This window comes from Acinonyx jubatus, chromosome A3 (assembly GCF_027475565.1).
Source record: "Acinonyx jubatus isolate Ajub_Pintada_27869175 chromosome A3, VMU_Ajub_asm_v1.0, whole genome shotgun sequence".
NCBI classification, from domain to species: Eukaryota; Metazoa; Chordata; class Mammalia; order Carnivora; family Felidae; genus Acinonyx; species Acinonyx jubatus.
Window position 1 is genome coordinate 102,389,776 of NC_069388.1, and position 22,220 is coordinate 102,411,995.

Here is a 22,220-nt window from a genome sequence, read left to right on the forward strand (position 1 = left end):
CATATCTTTTTAGGTAGAATCCTTTGGAAATTTGATTTCGTGAAACCTTTTTTATTAAATTTCTCAGCAGATTTACCTAAAACAAGAGTTATCTTTAATATATTGTGGGGTAGGAAAGGTAATTATAAGTTTAATTAGGATTACACTTCTATTTGGTACTACTTTGTTAGAGGCATTTGCATACAAGGTAAGTTTTGTGAACAAAACAAGATACATCGATTGTGCAGTCACTTGCCCTATGTGACTGGTATCCTCTCGAGTGACGGTTCAGTGGGGAACAAAGCTGCTCGAAACAGCTGGGAACACCTGCATTTCACCAAGACTTCCTGAGCACCTGCCAGATGCCAGGTACTGTTCCAGGTAGTTAGGGATGGAGTTATAAACAGAAAACACAAAACCTCCCACCCGCACAGAGGGGGAAAGGGAGTGTCAGGGGGAGGGGATTGAAATGTCAGAGGTGACCGGGAAAGATGCTCACAGAGTGATATTTTGGATAAAGTCCCAAAGGAGGGAGCTTCCCATGCAGCTAGCTTGGAAAACTTGTTTCAGGCAGAGAGAACAGCAAATGCAGAGCCCTGAGATGAGAAATCTCCCTGATGGTTTCTATGCACAGTGAAGAGACTGAGGTGGCTGGAGTGAGTCAGAGGAAGAGGAGGAGGAAGAGGAGGTCTGAGTGAGCAGGTCCCGCCCAGGCTTTACGGGGCCTTTTATGCCGTTGTCCGGGCTCCAGCTGAGTAAGATGGAAAGCCAGTCTTAAGATTCACTGTGTGACTATTAACATGTATTTCTTAGGGGACAGTGGAGCGAAGGGTGCTACTTATGACAAGGCGGCTGATTTGATCTGATCTGAGACCAAGCCGCTTCATCTCTTTGAACTGTCATTTCCTTTCCCATAAAAGGATAATTCTTGCCTTACCTACCTCATGGGACTATTATAAAAATAAAAGTGAAAGATATGTGAGCACTATAATAATAGAAGTCCTTAGTGGTAATTATCAGCAATAATAAAATGTTCTCATTGCAATGTTCCTTAAATTTTGTGCCTTCTAAATTGTTCTGATTTCTCTGCTGGTAATGCCTTTTGTCCCATTTTCTTTATAGGGTCTGAAACACATAAGGTTGTTAACACAGGTTCTTTTCACACAACTCCAAACACGTCACTGGGAATGGTTCAGGCAACCCCATCCAGGGTACAGCCATCACCCACCGTGCACACAAAAGAAGCATTAGGTAAAGCCTCTTGTTTCAATGTGTAGCATCTGGCGACAAATTAATGAAAGCTCTTTTGCAATCATGTTTACAATTACTCTTTTTATTCTTCTAAGGTTTCATCATGAATATGTTTCAGGCTCCGACGCTTCCTGATATTTCTGATGACAAAGATGAATGGCCATCTCTAGATCAAAATGAAGATGCTTTTGAGGCCCAGTTTCAAAGTAATAATTTGTTAAAACACTACTAAGTGTAGGCATTGTGGGTGGTTGCCACAGGAAATATCAAGGAATATACACGAAATTGCCCTTCCCTTGATTAGCTTGTCCCACAAGGGCAGACAATGCATGAAATAAAAAACTGTGATAGTGTTTGTAAAGGGACTAAATATATGTCACAGATTGGTTTTATTTCTTAGAAAATAATAGAAGGACAAAATCCTGGTGAGTAAGGAATGGCCAGGAAAAGCTGAGTACTTGAGGTATGACTTGAGCCTTGCCTGGCTCGAGTAATGGCCTGGGTGGAGTGTTGGAGCCCACATTTGTTGTCCCAGGTTTTATGCTGGAAGCCAGACCGAGATCATCATAAAGATAAATAGGATCATTAGTCTCGGGAGGCCTCAGAATATAAAGTTAAGAGGTCAATTCTTTCTTACAGGAAATGGAAAGAAAAGCCACAGAGAGCTTTTTTCAGTGAGTCAGGTGACCAGAGCAATGTTTTAGGAGAATGATGAATACCGTGCCTTGCATGTAACAGGAGCTCAAGACCTACAGGCTTGAGTGTTAAACCCTGTGACCACAGTTAAGTCCCTTCATCTCACTACAAAGTGACTTATCTTGTTACCTAGTATTTGAAAACTGTGTCAGTTCTTTTCTCTAAGCTGTTGTTCCATTTTACTTGTAGGTGAAGTTTAGCATAAAGTATAAATGTTTTTTCCTAATACAATAATAAAATGCTACTTTTTACTCCAATGCAGAAAATGCAAGTTCTTCTGGGGCTTGGGGAGTCAATAAGATCATCTCTTCTTTGTCATCTGCTTTTCCTGTGTTCGAGGATGGAAACAAGGAAAATTATGGGTAAAGACACACTTAATTATTGCTTTATCTTGTGTCCACCTGAGGAAACAGCCAGCCAGGTTTTTCTCCGGGTTTGGAAGAGATGTGGTGGACCGGAGGAGATGGGTGTTGTCAGAGGGACATGAGATGCCGGCAGAGGTTCCTCTGAGACTCGGGATAGTGAGAAAATGTAGCTCACTGATCAGATGGTCTGCGTACCAGTGCCAGCTCTGCCACTGGTGAGCATTTTAACCACATGACTGGAAGATTCTTGCTAAAGTTGTCCAGATCTGCATTGGACACCAGAGTTATGAGGAAGCAGACCTCCCATAGCAAAAGCATGTGTTGACAGGAAAACAGTATGGTTACAAATTATCAGAGAACTGAAGGATTCTATAGATTTGAAGTTGAATTAGGTATGAATGAGTTTACCAGTACACGTGTCCATACATGCTCTGTTTGTATTTGCAGGATTGATAAAGTAGAAAAGGAAGTGGCTTATATTGGGTTATGCTACAGAGAGATGTTTTAAGCTGAAAGATCACCAGGGAGCCATATGTGGGAGTAAAATGGGGTAGCTCCAGGAATTTTCACAGTTTACAGTTTAAATCATGGAAAGAGAGATGTCAGTGTGAATTAAGAGTGTCGCGGTGTTGGAGAGATTCACACTGAGGCAGAAAGGAAACAGTCTGATCAGCTCAGAAGGAAGTTCCGTAGCTAGACCTAGTCTTAGAGATAAGAAATACGATGTATGGCACCCATGACCTTCTATTGGTGATAGCTCTACCTCTCTTTTTGTCCTATTTATACCTCAGTGTAGTAGAGATTTTATATGTTCTATCCTCTCTTAAGTTACTGTAGATCTATTTTGATGTGTACAGTCAAGTTAATTCAACTGGCATTCAGTTTTTCTACAACTACTGTAAAAGTAAGGAATGTGTAAATGTGTAAATAAGTAAATATCTTACCAGTCAAATAAGATAAATGGAAAACGTTTCTAACAGTCTTAGTTATGTGGTAGTATCCCCTGTAGCATATTTTACAATTTATAATTCTAGAAATCTTTCCTTAGATTACCACAGCCTAAAAATAAACCCACGGGAGCCAGGACCTTTGGAGAACGCTCTATGAGCAGATTTCCTTCAAAACCAAATGTGAGTGAATCACTGCTTCATCCATGAAATTAGTCTTATATCTCTTTGCCCTTCATTTTACCAAATTATTATGTCAATCAAATGAGTTAGTGTATATTAAACTGTCCTGAAAAGTACAATGTAATATGAAGAGTGGGTCGGAACATTATTCTACAATTATTCAAGCATCTACTGTGTATCGTACACGGTGATAGATACAGAAACTAAAAAATGATATGATCCTTGCCCTCAAAGAGCCTTTCCTTTGGCAGGAGGAACCAGTGGGAGATATATTTTTTTCCAAACCCAAGAAGTGAGGCCTCCAGTGGAATGTTAGAAATCCCAAGTCTAAATTAAACTGGAAGGTCCTTCATCAGTGTAACTCAGCAGACAAGCGTCAGCGTTCTTCTGTCAGAGCAGCAAGGGTGCCCAGCCCATAGGCAGCTTCTGCTCTCGCCCTGAGTGTGTTATGTGGGTGCTGTGCTTTTCTCCACTCACCCAGCCCAGCCCTCTGACCGTGAGGGGTCAGACTCTAGCACTGAAAAGCTGTGCTAAACCCTGGTTCGTAGTTTTAATTCCACCGTGGATTCTGTTTTTGTTTTTGTTTTTTAATTTATTTATTTATGTATTTATTTTGAGAGAGGGAGAGAGTAGGGCAGAGAGAGCAGAGAGAAGGAATTCCAAGCAGGCTCCATGCTCTCAGCACAGGCCCAATATGAGGCTTGATTTCACGAACCCGTAAGATCATGACCTGAGCCAAAATCAAGAGTCGGACGCTTAACTGACTGAGCCACCCAGGCGCCCCCACAGTGGATTCTCTGAACAAATTATCACTCAGTTCACTAATCCTTCTGATGAACTTTTTGGCCTTCTTAAAAACTTCCAAATAATGGACTGGATTTCAAATATAGTGGCATCAATTCATAGATGCATTTCACCGAACTGTTCAACCAGATGTGTTTTGGCCAAAAAATCCATGATGAATTTTTTGCATCCTGTCCCTAAGCATAAGCCAATTGCTTTATCCTGTGTTCATCTGAAGAAACAATAGCCAGTGTTTCCTCCAGCATTGGAGGAGATACGGTGGCTATATAAAATCTGTGCACCGCATATTAAAACCATGGGTGGCATTTTATTGGCAACTAAAGGGCTTTGCCTAGTGTAATTCTGACTCAGCAGTTTCTCTCTGTGTATAGACTCTAAAACTTGGCCATTGCATTTTTGGAGAAACAGTTAATTCTGAGGCTGAAGAAGAAAAATACAAGATGAGCTTAGAGCATCTTGTAGTGCCAGAAAGTAAGGAAGTGCTTTAAAAAAAAAAAAAAAAGATGGCATAACAAAAGAACTCAGGAGCCAACCTGAATAAGCCAGTGGCCAGACCAGGCACAATTTGAACAAGAAAATAAATAGAATAAGGTAGTATCGGATTATAACCCAAGAAATAAAATAAATATCAACAATGATATAAATAAATGGGAGACAAGACAAAACAAAACTTCCTTACAGAAGAATTAATAAGTAGAAGTAAAAATGAGAAGTAATAAACGGAGAAGGAATGAGTGGTAATAGAAAAAGCCATTAGAACACCACAGTAATCATTGTTCCAAGCTAGATCCATAAATGAATATTAAAATTAGTGAGTGAAACTTTAAGAAGGAACAAGGTATTTGTATAGCCTTGCAGTATCTCATTCACATTTTCAATGTGATTGTTTTAACATCTGTCCACAAATTCTTTGATATCCCTCCCTCCAGGAAGTGGATCTTCATTTACTTCCCTTTTTTTTTTTTTTTTTTAAAGTTTATTTATTTTTAGAGAGAGAGCGTGCATGGAGAAGAGGCAGAGACAGAGAATCCCATGCAGGCTCTGCGCTGTCAGCACAGAGCGTAACACGGGGCTCGATCTCAGGAACCGTGAGGTCATGACCTGAGCCACAATCAAGAGTCGGATGTTTGACTGAGCTACCCAGGCACCCCATCTCCTTTTGAGTGTAGGCTAACTATGATTTGCTATGAATAAATAAGGGTCAGGAAAGGAAGAAATAGTTTCTTGCAGAGCAGAAACCCAGCAGACACTACCTTCACCAGGTGATTGATTGGTTAATCTGGTTATTGGTTATTACTGGTTATCCCCAGTAATAATTTGTGTTGATATCATATATCCCCTAATAGGATGTAACAAGAAAGGGCGCTTTACCCCTGATATTCTTCCCTGAAATCAATATAACCCCAGTCTAAACATATGAAAGGCCAAATTTAAACCCAAATGGGAGGGACATTGTACACAGCTCCCAACCAGTATTCAAAAGTGTCCATGTGAGAAAGACTGAGACAGACCAATACACTGGCACAGATTAGAGGAGACTATATGCCACATGTGTCCTGGACTGGAGCCTGGAACAGAGAAGGGACATGTGGAAAAATGATGAAATCCAAATAGCATCTATAGGAGTAGTGTTTTTAGAGATGCGCCAGGATTCTATAAGATGCTAACATCAGAGGAAGTTTGACAAAATGCACATGGGAACTCTGTACTATCTTTGTAACTCTTCTATAAATCTAGGCTTTTCAAATTAAAAAATAAATAAAAATTGGAACATAAAACGTGACCCTTGAATGCAGTGCGACTCCACTGGGGTGTGTCCCACTTCTGGGGAGAATGGAACCACAATGTCCTTGACTATGTTAGCCAGGGGTGACATGTATTTTCTCTTTAATTCCTCATTTTTTGGGGGGGGTGCCTGGGCCTCCAACTTCAACTCAGGTCACGATCTCACAGTCCGTGGGTTCAAGCCCCGCATCGGGCTCTGTGCTGACAGCTCAGAGCCTGGAGCCCGCTTGGGATTCTATGTCTCCCTGTCTCTCTGCCCCTCCCCAGCTCACACACTGTCTCTGTGTCTCAAAAATAAATATACATTAAAAAAATACTTTAATTTCTCATTTTTTGAATCTTAAAAAGTATGAGTGTGTTACATTTTGTGGACGAACGAAGGAGATTGCTGCTTTTTTTTCAGCTCCTCTTTTGTTGCAGGAAGTACCTCACACTGAAGAGTTCTCAGATGATTCAACCGTATGGGGCATCCGCTGCAACAAAACCCTGGCGCCCAGTCCTAAGAGCCCGGGAGCCTTCACCTCTGCTGCACAGCTTGCATCTACTCCTTTCCACAAGCCACCAGGGGACTCCGTGCACGCTCTGGAAGACAAAGGTGTGTGTGGCACTACGTTAGCATGTTGTCTTCTGCCAGCTTCAGTTCTTGCACAATTAGCTTTCTTCTTGGAAATCCTAAATGGAAGTTGAAAAATTATAAAGAAGAAGCTTCAAGTCCATTTACAGTATTATTACATATATGATTTTTTTCTTTTGGTATATTGTTTTCTTAAAGTCTGTGCATTTTAGAAATTTAATACCTTAGATTATAGGTGGAACAGGAGGAAAACCTATAGAAGCATTTGAACATAGATATGCAAAGTCCAACCCATTTGTACAGGATTTAGGTTTATGTTATGCTTACTGCAAACAAAATGACCACTATGGACAGGTCTATTTTAAGAGTAGAAAATAGCAAATTTTAGTCCTTGGTGTATGTCTACAAATTTTACATTAGAGTTATAGCCAAGTGCTACACTCGGGAAAATCAGGTATTTTTTTTTTAATGACTGACCTCACGAGAGTAATAACAAAACTCACAGTCCTTATTTCCCCCAGACATAACACTCCTGTATCAAAGATCTTTATCTGAATTGAACCTTACTATAAGACATTGGCGTTGAGTGCAAATAATTATTACCAACCTATTAAAATTAAATACCAACCAATAAAATACATACAATAAGGTCTGGGACCACTTTACCATTTTGATGACTACAAATTTACTAGCCAAATTCCAATACTGCTGACACCTTAAAAAAAACTTTTTTTTTTTAATGTTTATTTATTTTTGAGAGAGAGAAAGAGCACGAGCGGGGGAGGGAAAGAGAGGGAGACAGAATCCAAAGCAGGCTCTAGGCTCTGAGCTGTCAGCACAGAGCCCAATGCAGGGCTCGAACCCATGAGCTGTGAGATCACGACCTGAGCTGAAGTCGGACGCTTAACCAACTAAGTCACCCAGGTGCCCCACTGATGACACTTTTATTAAAAATAGTAATTGTTCCCCAAAGCAATAATGAAAGAACGCTCAAAGAATTGCACTCCACGTCGTGGAAGTATATTGCACTATAAAGTCTGAGCCTATAGACCTATACATTTTTAACCAAAGACTAAAAAGTTTCTCTTAGAGTACTAGCTCAGTATGTTACATTTCTTTTCTGGATTTTGAGGGAGAGTTCAGTTGAAACTTGGACAACTGCCAAGTGCCATCACAAGCTTGTCACTTTAATAAAAAAATTTTTCCAAGTGTTTTCCATTTGGGAAAACTAGTTTACTCAGTAGAGTCTTTCAGAGAGTCAATATTGCCTGTTCTTGTAGTATTTGCACGTCAGTTAGATAAATAGAAGCTGGTGTTCTAGTTCTAAAAAGGATTAGCAGCTGTCTGGTGAGGCACTAGCTGATAGTTTAGTCCGGTGTAATACCTGGCTGTATGTAGTCTTAGCGTCATTGGTAGAGGTATACTCCACATTTCTGCCTTCCTAGCTTGTCTTTCCATAGACAGTTTTCATTGGTTTGTTTTTAGTTAAAGGGAGTGATGGTGAGTATTGCCAGGTAGCTTCCAGATACAAACACTCTAAATCAGTTTAACCAACTAAACACTAACGGACTAAATAAAGCAGTTAGACAGAAGGACCCGCAAATCTCCACCCCCACCCCCAGAAGCGTTGCAGCGTTTTTCTCTCCATGTCCTTGTCTTCAGGTTCTCCTGAAGCAGGGTGTGCCCTCCACCATACCGGTAACCTCCGTAGGCTGCTCATCCTGCCCAGAACTGACTTGCCACCTTCCGACCCTTTTCTCTTGAAGGATTGTATGGAGTTGAAATGCTCACAAATGGTAGTGGTGGTAAAAAAAATTTTAGTGATTTTTTTTTTTTTCCCATTTTTAAACATTATGGAACATTTTACCATGGAATGCTATTTTGAAATTACAACGAAAGTTGGTATAAGAAGGAATCCTGGACTTTATAACCATATGAGGTCATGTGTGTATGGACACACGCATGCATAACGTCTCTCTCTCATCTTCTCCATATTTCAGAAAACGTGGTAGCAAAACAGTGCCCCCACGTGACTCTGGCTTCTCGTGAAGAAAACGTGGTGGAACCCTCAAAAGACAGAAAGTTCAGGTACTATGAGGGCACGTGTGCTTCTGTCACCCACTGTCACTCTAGCTTTGCTTTTAGGATGTGGTGGAATACCTAATTCCTACCCTTCGACGCAAACAGAGACTTCATGGACTCGCAGGGATAAGCCAGAAGGTACTCTCTCTCTATGTGCCATATACGCTGGCCACATCAGGGCAGTGAGAGAAGCAGCTGGGGTAGCAGAGAGTCTATGGGAACAGTTCCTGTGACTGACTTCTACTCCTTTGGAGAGCAGAGCCTTACATACTCTGACAAGCGAAAGACCCTGGCGCGTGAAAACTACTGCGGAACCTAGCAAATGCGCATCTCTTTCTTTACATCTGTTCTAACTGAGAAAGGCAATAACTTTCTTTCAAGAGGAGTAAGATAGAATGTTTCGGCCTCCTAGGTATTGGTACAAAATGCAGATGCAGCATACGCTAGTGCTTTGCGGAAGTAAAGTTGCACTGTTTTGAATAGTCTGGGAAACGCAACAGACACTAAGAGTAGCTGCAATTTTCGAGTATTTATTATATTCCCGTATGATGCTGACACTTTTTGTGCACTGTACCCTTTGGTTAATCCTTACAGTAAATTAATTGTAGGAACTATCCTTTTCATTGTTAGAGATGAAGAAACCAGGTCTAGAGAGTTAAAAAAAAAAAAATAGATGACCTATAGTCATACAACTTGTGATTGCAGCACTGGAATTTGAACCCATTTCTCTAGTTTCAAAAGCCTTGCTTGCTCTCACCACTCTACTGTGCTGCCTCTTGTTATTAAAAACCTCTTCTTAAAGCGAGACTCCGGTAAATAAATTGGACAAAAGCAGAATTTACAAAAGAAAGAAAATGAATAAACATGTAGAAAATGGTCAACTCACTAATAATTAAAAAAAAAAACACGCAAATTAACAGATCTTGCCTTTTAATTTAAAATGCTGCTCGATAGGCTCACCAGCAATCTTCCCACCTGCAACCTTCCCACCTGCAACTAAACGTCTGAATCACAAGACTGCCGTAAGCCACCCTTGGTATAACATAGACCTATACAGGACAAAAATCAGTTGCCAGGGTAATAGCTGTCTTTGACCCTGTGAGATGATTAAGTTGCAAGGAAACACTTAAGACCGAGGGAACAGAAGTTCCCTGGCTTAGAAGCCTTATTTCCATGGGTGTTAGTGTGTCAGTGGCTCTTGCAACACTCGATTTAGATTCCAGAGTCCCCACAAGGGACAGGCCTATTACAAGAGTCGTCATACCTTGAAGCCTGAAGCTGTGGATTGCCAGCATATATTCCTAATTCTCTCAGTCTAGAATGCAGTTACCAGTAATGGTTATTTTTTACCATAAGCAGTGTTGACAGTGATACTCTTACGTTTTCAGTTTTCAGGGGAGAAGAGCTAGAAAGTTACCAAAAGTCAAATTCTCGTGGAGAAGGGAAAAGGGTTTTATTGATGACTTATGCACCCACAGTAATTGGGTACTCACATAACTTAATAGCAATACAAATGCGTTTGGAAGCAGCTTTTTCTGTGTACATGGGTACCTCTACTATGTTTTGTTGTAATATAAAATATTGGAAATACTCCCATTTGACTACCACATTTTCTCCCAATAATAGATTTTGGTGGCTATGCTTATGGGATAGATTAAAATTGCCATGATCTGAAGAGGGAGGATTTATTTGTGTCCTCCTTCTATATGAAATGGCTGAACAGAAAATTAACTAAGTAAAATAAAATATTGACAATACTTACAAAAAACCAGGAAAGTATTCTATTCCAGCATACACCCACTGGATTAGGTGGAGTGTGGTGATTCAAATCCATGCTAGGACTGTGGAGAAACCTGGCAGACACGACCTTTCCAAATGATCAAGGTTAATTTCACAAGTGATAGCTCATGGTAGTCATGCAATGAGAAGGGCACTCCACCTCTGGAATATTCTTCCCTGAAACCGATACTCACAGTCTAGTCATGAGGAAAACCTCCAAGAAACCTGAATCGGGGGACACTCTACAAAATACCTGGCCAGTACTCCTAAAAAAGGACAAGGTCTTGGGAGAGTAGGAAACACTAAGAAACTGTCACAGATGAGAAGGGAGTAAGGAGACCTGACAACTGAATACAACACGGTACCCATGATCAGATCTGGGCGCAAATAAAGGGCCCTGTGGAAAAACTGGCGACATCGAAATGAAGTTTGGAGGTTAGTTAATAGTATAACAAATGTTGGTTTATTGGTTTTGACAGGGAAGCCTCTGTAATGTGAAATGATAGCAGTAGAGGAAAGGTGAGGAGTATTTGGGAATTCTTTATTATCCTTGCAATGTTTCTTTAAATCTAAAATTATTCCTATTCCAAAATTAGTTTCTTTTTTTAAAAAATTCATAGTAAGAAAAATGCCTGTCAAGTAAGAATGAAGGGGCACCTGGGTGACTCAGTTGGTTAAGGGTCCGACTCTTGATTTCTGCTCAGGTTATGATCTCACAGTTCGTTAGTTTTGAGCTCCACATTGGGCTCTGCGTTGACAGTGCAGAGCCGGCTTGCGATTCTCTCTCTCTCCCTCTCTCTGCCCCTCCCCTGCTCACGTTCTCTCTCTCTCTCCCAAAAGAAATAAACTTAAAAAAAAAAATTAAGAGGGGCGCCTGGGTGGCTCAGTTGGTTGAGCGACAGACTTCGGCTCAGGTCATGATCTCACAGTTTGTGGGTTTGAGCCCCGCATCGGGCTCTGTGCCGATGGCTCAGAGCCTGGAGCCTGCTTCAGATTCTATGCCTACCCCTCTCTCTGCCCCTCCCCTGCTCATGCTCTCTCTCTCTCTCTCTCTCTCTCTCTCAATAATAAATAAACGTTAAAAAAAATTTTTTTTAATTAAGAATGAAACATCAAGGTATATGTACAAAGTCCTTTTTCTCAAAATATACATTTTGTAAAAATTTATACATATGTTTGTGCATATGTGGATGTGAAGGTGGAGGAGAATTATGTGTATAAAAATACATACACAGTCAATTCTTATTATTTTCACTGGTTCTTTTGTATAAAGTCACTGCAAACTCTGCATTGTCCAACACGGAGCCATTTGTTATTCATAGAGGAGATACACAGGTTCCTGTGAGCCTCTGTTCACAACATTTTGTTTACAGACACCTTATTTAATAAACATTGTTGATTCGTTAACATTGAACTCAGGCCCACAGCACTGTAACTCATACCTGAAGAAGGCTTATCCTAACACATATTCTCCATAAGACACATCACGGCCTTCTTGCACTTAGGCACACTAGACAACACTTTAGCATTGCACTTGGGGAACATCCTAAACAGCGAAATCACCAACAAAAATTCAGAAAAACACATTACTAAGTATACCATGCAATGGCACTTGTTTATACTGTGAGACCTGAGACAAGAATGCAGAGCATTGCCTTATTTCACTTCCCCTGGGAACGCGTGTGTTGGTGACTAAAACTTTTCACCATTTTGCATGTCTGTAAAAGCACCATGAGTATTGATTTGGGGTTTGCAAATGACTTTTAGCATGTAGGTGAATTCACAAATATGGAACCCATGAATAATACAGATCAACTATATATGTATATGTGTGTGCGTAAAGAAAGACACTGGTGTTAGGTTGTTGGATTATGGCATTTTCTGTTTGTTTCAATGCTGTGAAAAAAGCCATTTGGGGATAAAGTTAAATAGTCAGTCTTGATAATAGTAGTGATACTTAGATGACAGCTTGGGGAAATAAACCCATCCCTCCCAGTGTTTATCACTGAAGAATATCCAGTGTATTCCCTCACCTATTTATTGAATATATTTCCATGTCTTTGATTTTATTTCTGTTCATATTGTACTAGCTGTATTTGTAAGTATTTGTTTATCTGAAGAAAATGCTTTACTCAACTCTTTGTGAAGCAATTTTGAAATGTCATTCCCAGAATGGAAAGGAAACTGTTCTGTGGGACTTTTTGTGTGATCAAATCCAATAGACTTGTAATCACGTGGTGTTTTGTTTCCTCTTGTCTATCCCTTTAACACATTCAGTCCCATTCAAGAGAAAAGCCCAGAACCAGCGTTCCCTACAGATGTATCTTCAGCATCCGTGCTCCGTGTGAGCCAGCCTCCTGCAGACGGTGTGCTAACCAGTGAGGTACAGCAGAGCCTTGAGGCTTGTAAACTCATAGACACTGACCTCGCCGTTGCAGAAGATGCATCAGATGCCAATGCTGGGCACCAAGCAGAATGGATGCAGACTAATTCACTTGGGAATGTTGATGTTGCAAGTATGAACACATATTCAGTCCTACTTGTGTCCCTGCATAAGGCCAATAGCCTGGTGAAAGCTGTTCCATGAAAGAAGCTCAAAGAACAGGGACTTGAATGTCATTGAGTAGACCACAAGTTCAGACAAAACTTGCATACCATGTCGGAGTGTGCTACAATGGTAGCATACTTGAAGGGCAACTGAATCTCCTTTAATTTTAGAAAGTATCAAAACAAATACTGTTGAAAGAGGGAGTTAGAATTGGAGGGTCTACTCTGTGCCAGGAATTTAATTTAAGACTGGTATCCCTATTTTACAGAACTGTAAACAGGCTCAGTGCTTAACTCCTTTCCCCTGGTTATTCAGAAACAGTCTTGTATAGTCTTGCACAGTGGCTAAGAGCACAGACTCTGAAGACTGACTAGGTTCTAGTCCTAGCGTCTCCTCTGAGGCAGTCACATGATCTTGGCCAAGATCGTTTCAATTCTCTGTGGCCCTCTTTCCTTTTCTGTAAAGTGGATGTGATGGTTCTACTTCAGAATCTTGTGAGGACCAAGTGAATTACTAAGCATAAAGTACTCAGAACAGTGTCCTACATAGGCTTAGCACTAAGTACATGGTAATCATGCTGGATTAGTCTTTGAAACTACCACTAAAAGCATTTTTATAGCATAAATTGGACAGAAACTTTATTCTTCCCTTTAGAAATTATTTCTTTTGTGAACCCAAAGTACATCTCATCCATGGAAATTGCTCATAGATAATATAAGTATCGAAAGGCATTGTGTTTTGTAAATCCAAGTGGGAAAGCAAGTTAAAGAATATATATCTGAGCATGTTAGGAGTAACTAAGATCCAGGTCTGCCTTTAAGACATAATTATATTAAAGGCAGAATCTAGCAGTTCTGGGCAAGTGGAGCAGGTGCGCTTGGTGTTCATTTCCTTTTTCACAACTACATACTGATCTGACTTTGTAGATCTAAAATAACAAATAATGAACTATGCAGAACTAGCTATTTTGATATTTGAGAACGGTTATTATTTAAATCAGTGCTCTTTTAATGATGAGGCTTTTGAAAGCTTATTTAATGAATGTCTCCATTTGTTTTATCTATAGTTTCTTTGGGGAAATTCTTGGGTACTGAATTCATTCTCTTTTTTTGTTCCCATTCCTTCTAAGATTTGACTGTTGAGAATCCATGGGATGATAAGTTGATTCTCAAACTTTTATCTGGGCTTTCTAAGCCAGTGAGATCCTATCCAAATACTTATGAATGGCAATGTAAACTTCCAGCCATCAAGCCCAAGACTGAGTTTCAACTGGGTAAGGACTATGTGGGTAACAAACTTTTAAACTCTTGTTTTTGTCTGGGAAGTTGATGGTAACCCATGCATGTGTGATTTCCCTTCCGGTACCACCCCTACACTCCCACCCCCACTTCGAGTAGTTTTATCTACAGGATAAAGCTGAGAGCATTTTGTTAAGCCAGAACTGTAGGAGTTTGATTGCTGTTGGGACTATAACTTACAGAGGGCAATTTGGCAATATCTATCAAAGTAAAAAATGCATATACTTTTAGACATTCACTTTTAAGAATTTCAGCAGATACGCTTGCATACGTTCAGAATGACATGTATGTGTGTAAAAATGGCAGATTGGAAACAACACAGGTGTCTATGTGACTGCTAAAGTAAATTATGGGACCTCTACAGGAAAATATGGCTTGCTCTGTACTGATAGGTATGATGTCCAAAATAGGCTGTTAAGTGGAAGGGCCAACCTGTATTATATGCTGTCTTTCATTCCTTAAGAAGGGGGAAGATAATATATTCATATTTGGTACTATTTCCAGAGAACCCTTGAAACATACTCAAAACTAACAAATGGTTAATAGAGTGGATGTGGACAACAGTGGGAGCAAGACTTCTCACAATATACTTCACACACACACACACACACAGGTTTCCCTGTTAACATCTTGTATTAGTGTGGTATATTTGTTAAGGTTGATGAGCCAGTATTAATAGATTATTATTAACTAAAGTCCATAGTTTACATTAGGGTTCATTCTTTGTGTTGTACAATCGATGGGCTTTGACAAATGCGTAATGATGTGTATCCATCATTATGGTATCATAAAGAATAGTTTCACTGCCCCCAAAATGCCCTGTGCTCTATGTATTCGTCATCTCTTCCCTCCACCTGAAACCCTGGCAAACACTAATCTTTTAACTACTGTCTTCATAGTTTTGCCTTTTCCAGAATGTCATAGAGTTGTAATCATACTGTATGCAAGCTTTTCAGATTGGCTTCTTTCACGTAGCAGTATGCATTTAAGGTCTCTTGGTCTTCTCATGACTTGACAGTTCTTTCTCTACAATCACTGAGTAATACTCCATTGTGTGAATGTGCCATAATTTATTTATCTATTCACCTACTGAAGGACATCTTGGTTGCTTCCAAGTGTTGGCAATTATGAACAAACCGCTGTAAACACTCATAGACACTTTTTGTATGGACATAAGTTTTCAGTTCATTTGGGTAAATACCAATGAGTTGTGACTGCTAGAACAGGTGGTAAGAGTATGTTTACTTCTGTAAGAAACTGCCAAACTGCCTTCAAATGGAGTTCGTACTATTTTGTATTCCCACCAGCAATGAATGAGAGTTCTGTTGCTCCGTATCCTCACCATCATTTGGTGGTGTCAGTAGTTTGGGTTTTGGCCATTCTAATAGGTGTGTATTGAAAGGCATTTCATTATTTTTCATTTGTGATTCCCTAATTATATAATGATGTTGCAAATTTTTTCATATGTTTATTTGCCATCTGTATATCTTCTTTGGTGATGTGTATGTTCAGATCTTTTGCCCATTTTTTAAAAATCAGTTCATTTTCTTACTGAGTCTTTTCCCCCATTTTCTTAATTGAGTTTTAAGAGTTGTGTATTTTGGATAACCGTTATCAGATAAGTGTTTTGCAAAGATATTCTCTCAGTCTCTGGCTTTTCATTCTATTAACTGTGTCTTGGGCAGAGCAGAAGTTTTTAAATTTTGTCAAGTTTATCAATAGATTTCTTTCATGGATCATGCTTTTGGTATGTGTCTAAGAGGTCATCAACAAACCCCAAGTCACCTACCTATTCCCCTGTGTTACCTTCTAGTAATGTTATAGTGTTATGTTTTACATTTATGTGTATGATTCATTTTGAGTAAACTTTTATGAAAGGTATAAGTTCTATGTCTAGATTCATTTTTGCATGTTGATGTCTAGTTTTTCATCACCATTTATTGAAAAGGCTATCTTTTCTTAATTGAATTGTCTTTGCTCTGTCAGTGATCAGTAGAGTATATGAGTTCGGCTGTGTTTCTGGGCTCTCTCTTCTATTCCATGATCTATTTGTCCAGACGACACTGCTCTGATTACTGTAGCTTTTATAGGAAGTCTTGATGTTGTGTCAGTCCTCCAAACTGTTCTTCGTGTTCACTGTCTGGGCCTTTTCCCTTCCCACATAAACTTTAGAATCAGTAGGTCAGTAGCCACAAAATAACTTGCAGGGATTTTGATTGGTATGGCCTTGAATCTCTAGATCAAGTTGGGAAGAAATGACATCTTGACAATCCTATCCATGTATGTGGACTATCTCTGTTTATTTGGATCTTCTTTTTTTTTTGTTTTTTTAAATCAAAGTTTTATGGTTTTCCTTATATAGATCTTGTACATAGTTTGTTAGATTAATACCTAAGTTACTTCGTTTTAGAAGATGCTTAAGTATTGTGGGTTTTTTTTTATTGTAAATTCCACTTATTAATTTCTAGTACATAGGAAAGCAATTGACTTATATATTAACCTTGTATCCTGCAACCTTGCTATAATCATGTGTTAGTTACAGGAGATTTTTTTTGTTGATTCTTTGGGATTTTCTGGCTAGACAATGCTGTCATCTGTGTACGAGAACTGTTTTATTCCTTCCCCATCCATATACCTTTTATTTCCTTTTCTTGTTTGATTGCATCAGCTAAGACTTCCAGTATAATGTTGAGCAGGAGTGATAAGAGGAGAAATTCTTGTCTTGTTCCTGATCTTAGTGGGAAAACATTTATCTGTTTCTACCATTAAGTATGATGTTAGCAGTAGGTTTTTTGGTAGATGTTCCTTATTAAGTTGAGGAAGTTTCCCACTATTCCTACTTTGCAGAGAGCTGTTAATCATGAATGGGTGTTGTTGGATTTTATCAAACACTTTTCCTGTTTTTATGATAGGATCATGTGATTTTTCTTTTTAGTCTGTTGGTATGATAGATTTATTCATTGATTTTTGAATATTGAACCAGCCTTGTATACCTGGATTAAATCCCACTTGGTCATGGTAAATAATTCTTTTTATACTTTTTTTTGGATTTCATTTGCTAATATTTGGTTGAGGACTGTTATATCTATGTTCATAAGAGATACTGTTCTGTAATTTTCTTGTGTTGTAACTGTCTGTTTCTGGTATTAGGGTAATGCTGGCCTCATAGAAGGGATTAGGAAGTATTCTATCCTCTGAAAGAGACTAGAGAATTGCTATAATTTTTTCCTTATATGTTTGGTAGAATTCACCAGTAGAGGGGCGCCTGGGTGGCTCAGTCGGTTAAGCGTCCGACTTCAGCTCAGGTCACGATCTCGCGGTCCGTGAGTTCGAGCCCCGCGTCGGGCTCTGGGCTGATGGCTCAGAGCCTGGAGCCTGTTTCCGATTCTGTGTCTCTCTCTCTTTCTGCCCCTCCCCCGTTCATGCTCTGTCTCTCTCTGTCCCAAAAATAAATAAACGTTAAAAAAAAAAATTTTTTTTTTAAAAGAATTCACCAGTGGAGCCATCTGGCCCTGGTGCTTTCTGTTTAGGAAAGCTGTTAATTATGAATTCAATTTTTTGTCTGTTTCTTCCTGTGTGAAGGAAGAAATTTCATCGAGGTGATCAAATTTGTGGGCACAGAGTTGTTCATAGTATTCCTTTATTAACATTTTTAATTCATGGGATCTTTAGTGATGTCCCCTCTTTCGTTTCTGATATTAGTATTTTATGTCCTTCCCCCTTTTTTTCCTTAGGTAACCTGGTAGGGGCTTATGGGTTTTATTGATCTTTTCAAAGAATCAGTTTTTTGTTTCATTGATATTCTCTGTTGATGTTCTGTTTTCAGTTTCACTGATACCTGCTATAATTACTTTTTTCTTCTGCTTGCTTTGGATTTAATTTGTTCTTTTCTAGTTTCCTACGGTGGAAACTAAAGTTATTGATTTTAGATCTTTCTTTTTTAACGTACACATTTAATCCTATAAATTGCCCTCTAAGCACTGCTTTTGCTGCATCCCACAATTTTAATAAATTGTGTTTCCATTTTCTTTTAATTCAAAATATTTTTAAATTTCTTCTTTGAATTATGTGTTGTCTAATCGCCAAGTGTTTTGGGGCTTTCCAGCTATCTTTCTTTATTGGTTACTAGTTTAATTCCACTGTGGTTGGAGCACCTACTTTGTATGATTTCTTTGTTGTTGTTGTTGTTGTTGTTGTTTTAATTTGGTAAAGGTGTGTTTTACGGCCCAGAATGGTCTGTCTTGGAGAGCGTTCCACGTGAGCTTGGAAAGAATGTATAGTCTGCTGTTGTCAGATGAAGTTTTCCATAGATGTGAATTAGATCCAGTTGATTGGTACTGCTGTTCGAGTCAGTCATGCCCTGACTGATTTTTCTGCCTGTTGGATCTGTTGGATCCAATCCAACTGTTGGAATCCAAAATCTGTTGGATTTTCTGCCCGTTGGATCCAACTGCCTGTTGGATCTATCGATTACTGAAAGACGGGTGTAGAAATCTCCAACTAGAATAGTGAATTCATCTGTTGTCCCTGCAGTCCTATCAATTTTTGCCTCACTGTTTTGAGACACCTACACATTAAGGAGTTAGGTCTTCTCGGAAAATTGATCCTTTATCATTATCTGATGCCCCTTTTAATGCCTGATCACTTTTCTTACTCTGAAGTCTGCTCTGTATGAAATTAGAATAGCTGCCCCAGCCTTCTGTTTATTAATTAACATGGCATATCTTCCTCCATCCCTTTACCTTAACCCATCTGTGTCTTTATATTTACGGTGTTTTTCTCATAGACAACATATAACTGGGTCTTGTATTCTTATTGCCTGTCATAGTTTCTGTTTTCATTGGTATATTTTTAGTCTGTTGATCTTTAGACAGATTGTTGATAGAGCTGGATTAATATCTTCTATGCTTGTTGCTATTTTCTATTCACTGCCCTTGTTCTTTTTTCCCTTTTTTTGTCTTCTTCTTTCTGCCTTCTCTGGTTTTATTTGGGTATTTATGTGATTTTGTTTTCTCGGTTAGCATATCAGTTATACTTCATTTTTAGTGGTTGCCCTGGAGTTTGCACTATACATTTAAAACTAACTCAAGTCCACCTTCAGTGAACATTATACCAGTTCACAGGTAGTGCCAGGTACTTTATAACAGAATGTTACCAGTTCTTCCCTCCTGTCCCTTAGAACAGTAGTGTCACTCATTTCACTTGTCCTAAGCTGTACTTATTGCACACATTGTAGCAATTATTATTTTCAAGAGTTCCCTGCTAGACCCACTAAGAATAAGAAAAATAAAAGATTTTCTTTTATCTTCATTTACTCCTTTTCCTACACTCTTCTGATCTGAGTTTCTGACGTATTTCCTCTTCCTTCTGTCTGAAAAACTTCTTTTAACATTGCTTGCAAGGCAGGTTTGCTGGTGACACATTCCTTTAATCATGGTGTAAGCAAGTCTTTATTTCTTCACTTTTGGAGGGATAATGTCACTGGATACAGAATTTTTGATTTGGAGGTTTTTCTTTCAACACTCACTCCACTCTCTTCTTGCTTGTGTGCTCTCCAAAGAGAAGTCCATGTAAGTCTTATCCTTGCTGTTCTGTAGGTAGATGGTTTTGTCCCTCTGGCTTCTTTCACTATTTCCTCCTTATGTGATTTTCTGCAGTTTGAATACAACTTGTCTAGGTGTAGACTTTTTGGTATTTTTCCTGCCTTGTGTTCTCTGAGATTCCTAGATCCCTAATTTAGTGTCTGTCATTAATTTTGGGAATTTCTCAGCCATTATAACTCTAAATATTTTGTCTCTTCCTCTTTTTCTTCTGCCTGCTAATATTCCCATTACACATCTGTTACACCTATTGTAATTGTCCCACAATTCTTGAACATTCTTTTCTATCTTTTAATTTTTTTTTTTCTTTGCAAATCACGTTTGGAAGTTTCTGTCGACATACCTGCAAGCTGACTGATTCTTTTCCCAGCCATGTACAGCCTATTGATGAGCCCATCAAAAACAGTCTTTATTTCTGTTATAAGTGGGGTATTTTTTTTTTTTATTTCTAGCACTTACTTCCTTTTGATTCCTTCTCAGAGTTTCCATTTGCTTGTATTTCCCATCTGTTCTTGCATATTATCTCTTTTTTTCATTACAACTTAGCATATTAATCACAATTTTTAAACAAAGTTCCTGGTCTTATAATTGCAAAATCTTTGCTGTATGTTTGTCTGGCTCTGATACTTGCCCTGTGTCTTCAAGCTGTGTTTTTGTCTCTTAGTATGCTTGTAATTTTTGTTAGCAGCCAGACCTGATGTACTGAGATAAAATAGGCCTTTGGTGTAAGATTTATGCTTCTCTGTCTTGAGATGAGGCTGCCTTTACTGTTTGTTGTTGCCACCATAGAGACTAAAGTTCCCATTTGTGTCCTTATTTCTGTCTCCCCTGTTGGCTTTGGGTTTCCCCTGAGGCTTGTTCTTTTTTTTTTTTTTTTTTTTTAATGTTTGTTTGTTTCTGAGAGACAGAGAGACAGACAGACAGAATGTGAGCAGGGGAGGGGCAGAGAGAGAGGGAGACACAGAACTTGAAGTGGGCTCCAGGTTCAGTGCTGTTAGCACTGAGGGCTTGAGCTCACAAATTATTGGATCAGGACCTGAGCGGAAGTTGGACCCTGAACCGACTGAGCCACCCAGGCTCCCTGAGACTTGTTCTTAAATAAGGTCTGAGACATTAGTTGTGCTGTAATCCCCCAGCTACTGGCTCCAGGGGTGCTTTCTGCTCCTGGGCTTATGCTCTGGCAAGCTGTTATTCTATGTACCCACCAGTGGGGGCAGCAGTGTGCCCTGTGACCTCAGTTCTTTTTAATGGCTCTTACATGAGTTGTCGATTTTCGGTTTGTGTAGCTTTTTCTTTTTTTATTGTGGGGAGTGGAGTGATGACTTCCAAGTTCCTGAAAGTGCCACATTAGAAACTGGAAGTCTGCTCTTGTATATTTGATTTTGAACATGTGGATTTTTTTAAAATTACTTTGAAAATCTATTGCAACTTTACCTTGGTAGTCTCTCCTCAAACCAGTAGTAACCCCAGTGTTAGAAAAATAGCAAGACCGATCCAATTTGAGGGACATTCTACAATTCACCTGACCAGTACTCCTTGGAAGTGTCATGGTCATCTAAAACCAAAAGTTGGAAGCTGTCACAGCCTGTCAGAGGCTGAGGAGATTTGATGTATTTGTCCTGGAACATTAAGGAAAAACTAGTGAAATCCGGATAGGCTTGGGCTTAGTAACATACCAGTGTGGGTTCTGTATTTGTAACAAATGTTAACAATGTAACAAATGTTAACAATAACTGAGCCTGAGTGGCTCAGTCAGTTAAGCGTCCGACTTCGGCTCAGGCCATGGTCTCACAGTTCGTGGGTTTGTGCCCCGCGTTGGGCTCTGTGCTGACAGCTCGGAGCCTGGAGCCTGCTTCGGATTCTGTTTCTCCCTCTCTTTCTGCCCCTTCCTCGCTCATGCTTTGTCTCTCAAAAATAAATAAATGTTTAAAAATTTTTTCAAAAAAAAAAAAAAAAAGAAAATTCACAATAGGGGCGCCTGGGTGGCTCAGTCAGTTTTAAGTGTCCAACTTTGGCTTAGGTCATGATCTCGTGGTTTGTGAGTTCAAACCCCACATCGGGCTCTGTGCTAACAGCTCAGAGCCTGGAGCCTGCTTTGGATTCTGTGTCTCCTCCTCTCTCTGCCCCTCCCCTGCTCATGCTCTGTCTCTCAGTAATAAATAAATGTTAAAAAAAAATACAGAAAAGAAAGTTAACAATAGAGGAAACTGGATGCAGAGCAAACAAACTGTACTATCTTTGCAGCTTTTCTGTAAATTGAAAACTATCTAAAATAAAATTTTTACTTTAATAAAAAAATGTTAAATATTCTATGAGAAATATTGGTACA

At 39.3% G+C, this 22,220-nt stretch overlaps 1 protein-coding gene and 1 non-coding gene across 2 annotated transcripts in view; both read left to right on the plus strand.

Moving 5' to 3' along the window:
* BUB1 (BUB1 mitotic checkpoint serine/threonine kinase) overlaps positions 1-22,220 on the plus strand; it is a 46,083-nt gene that overhangs the window by 19,412 nt on the left and 4,451 nt on the right. The window contains exons 12-19 of the mRNA XM_053200962.1: positions 1,102-1,230; positions 1,326-1,436; positions 2,189-2,288; positions 3,340-3,421; positions 6,431-6,605; positions 8,585-8,672; positions 12,723-12,961; positions 14,123-14,266. Coding sequence (XP_053056937.1) covers positions 1,102-1,230; positions 1,326-1,436; positions 2,189-2,288; positions 3,340-3,421; positions 6,431-6,605; positions 8,585-8,672; positions 12,723-12,961; positions 14,123-14,266 — 1,068 coding nt within the window. The remainder of the gene's footprint in view (positions 1-1,101; positions 1,231-1,325; positions 1,437-2,188; positions 2,289-3,339; positions 3,422-6,430; positions 6,606-8,584; positions 8,673-12,722; positions 12,962-14,122; positions 14,267-22,220) is intronic.
* Positions 10,256-10,395, plus strand: LOC113592559 (small nucleolar RNA SNORA29). Its single transcript, XR_003412465.1, has one exon. It is a non-coding gene; the product is annotated as a small nucleolar RNA SNORA29 (small nucleolar RNA).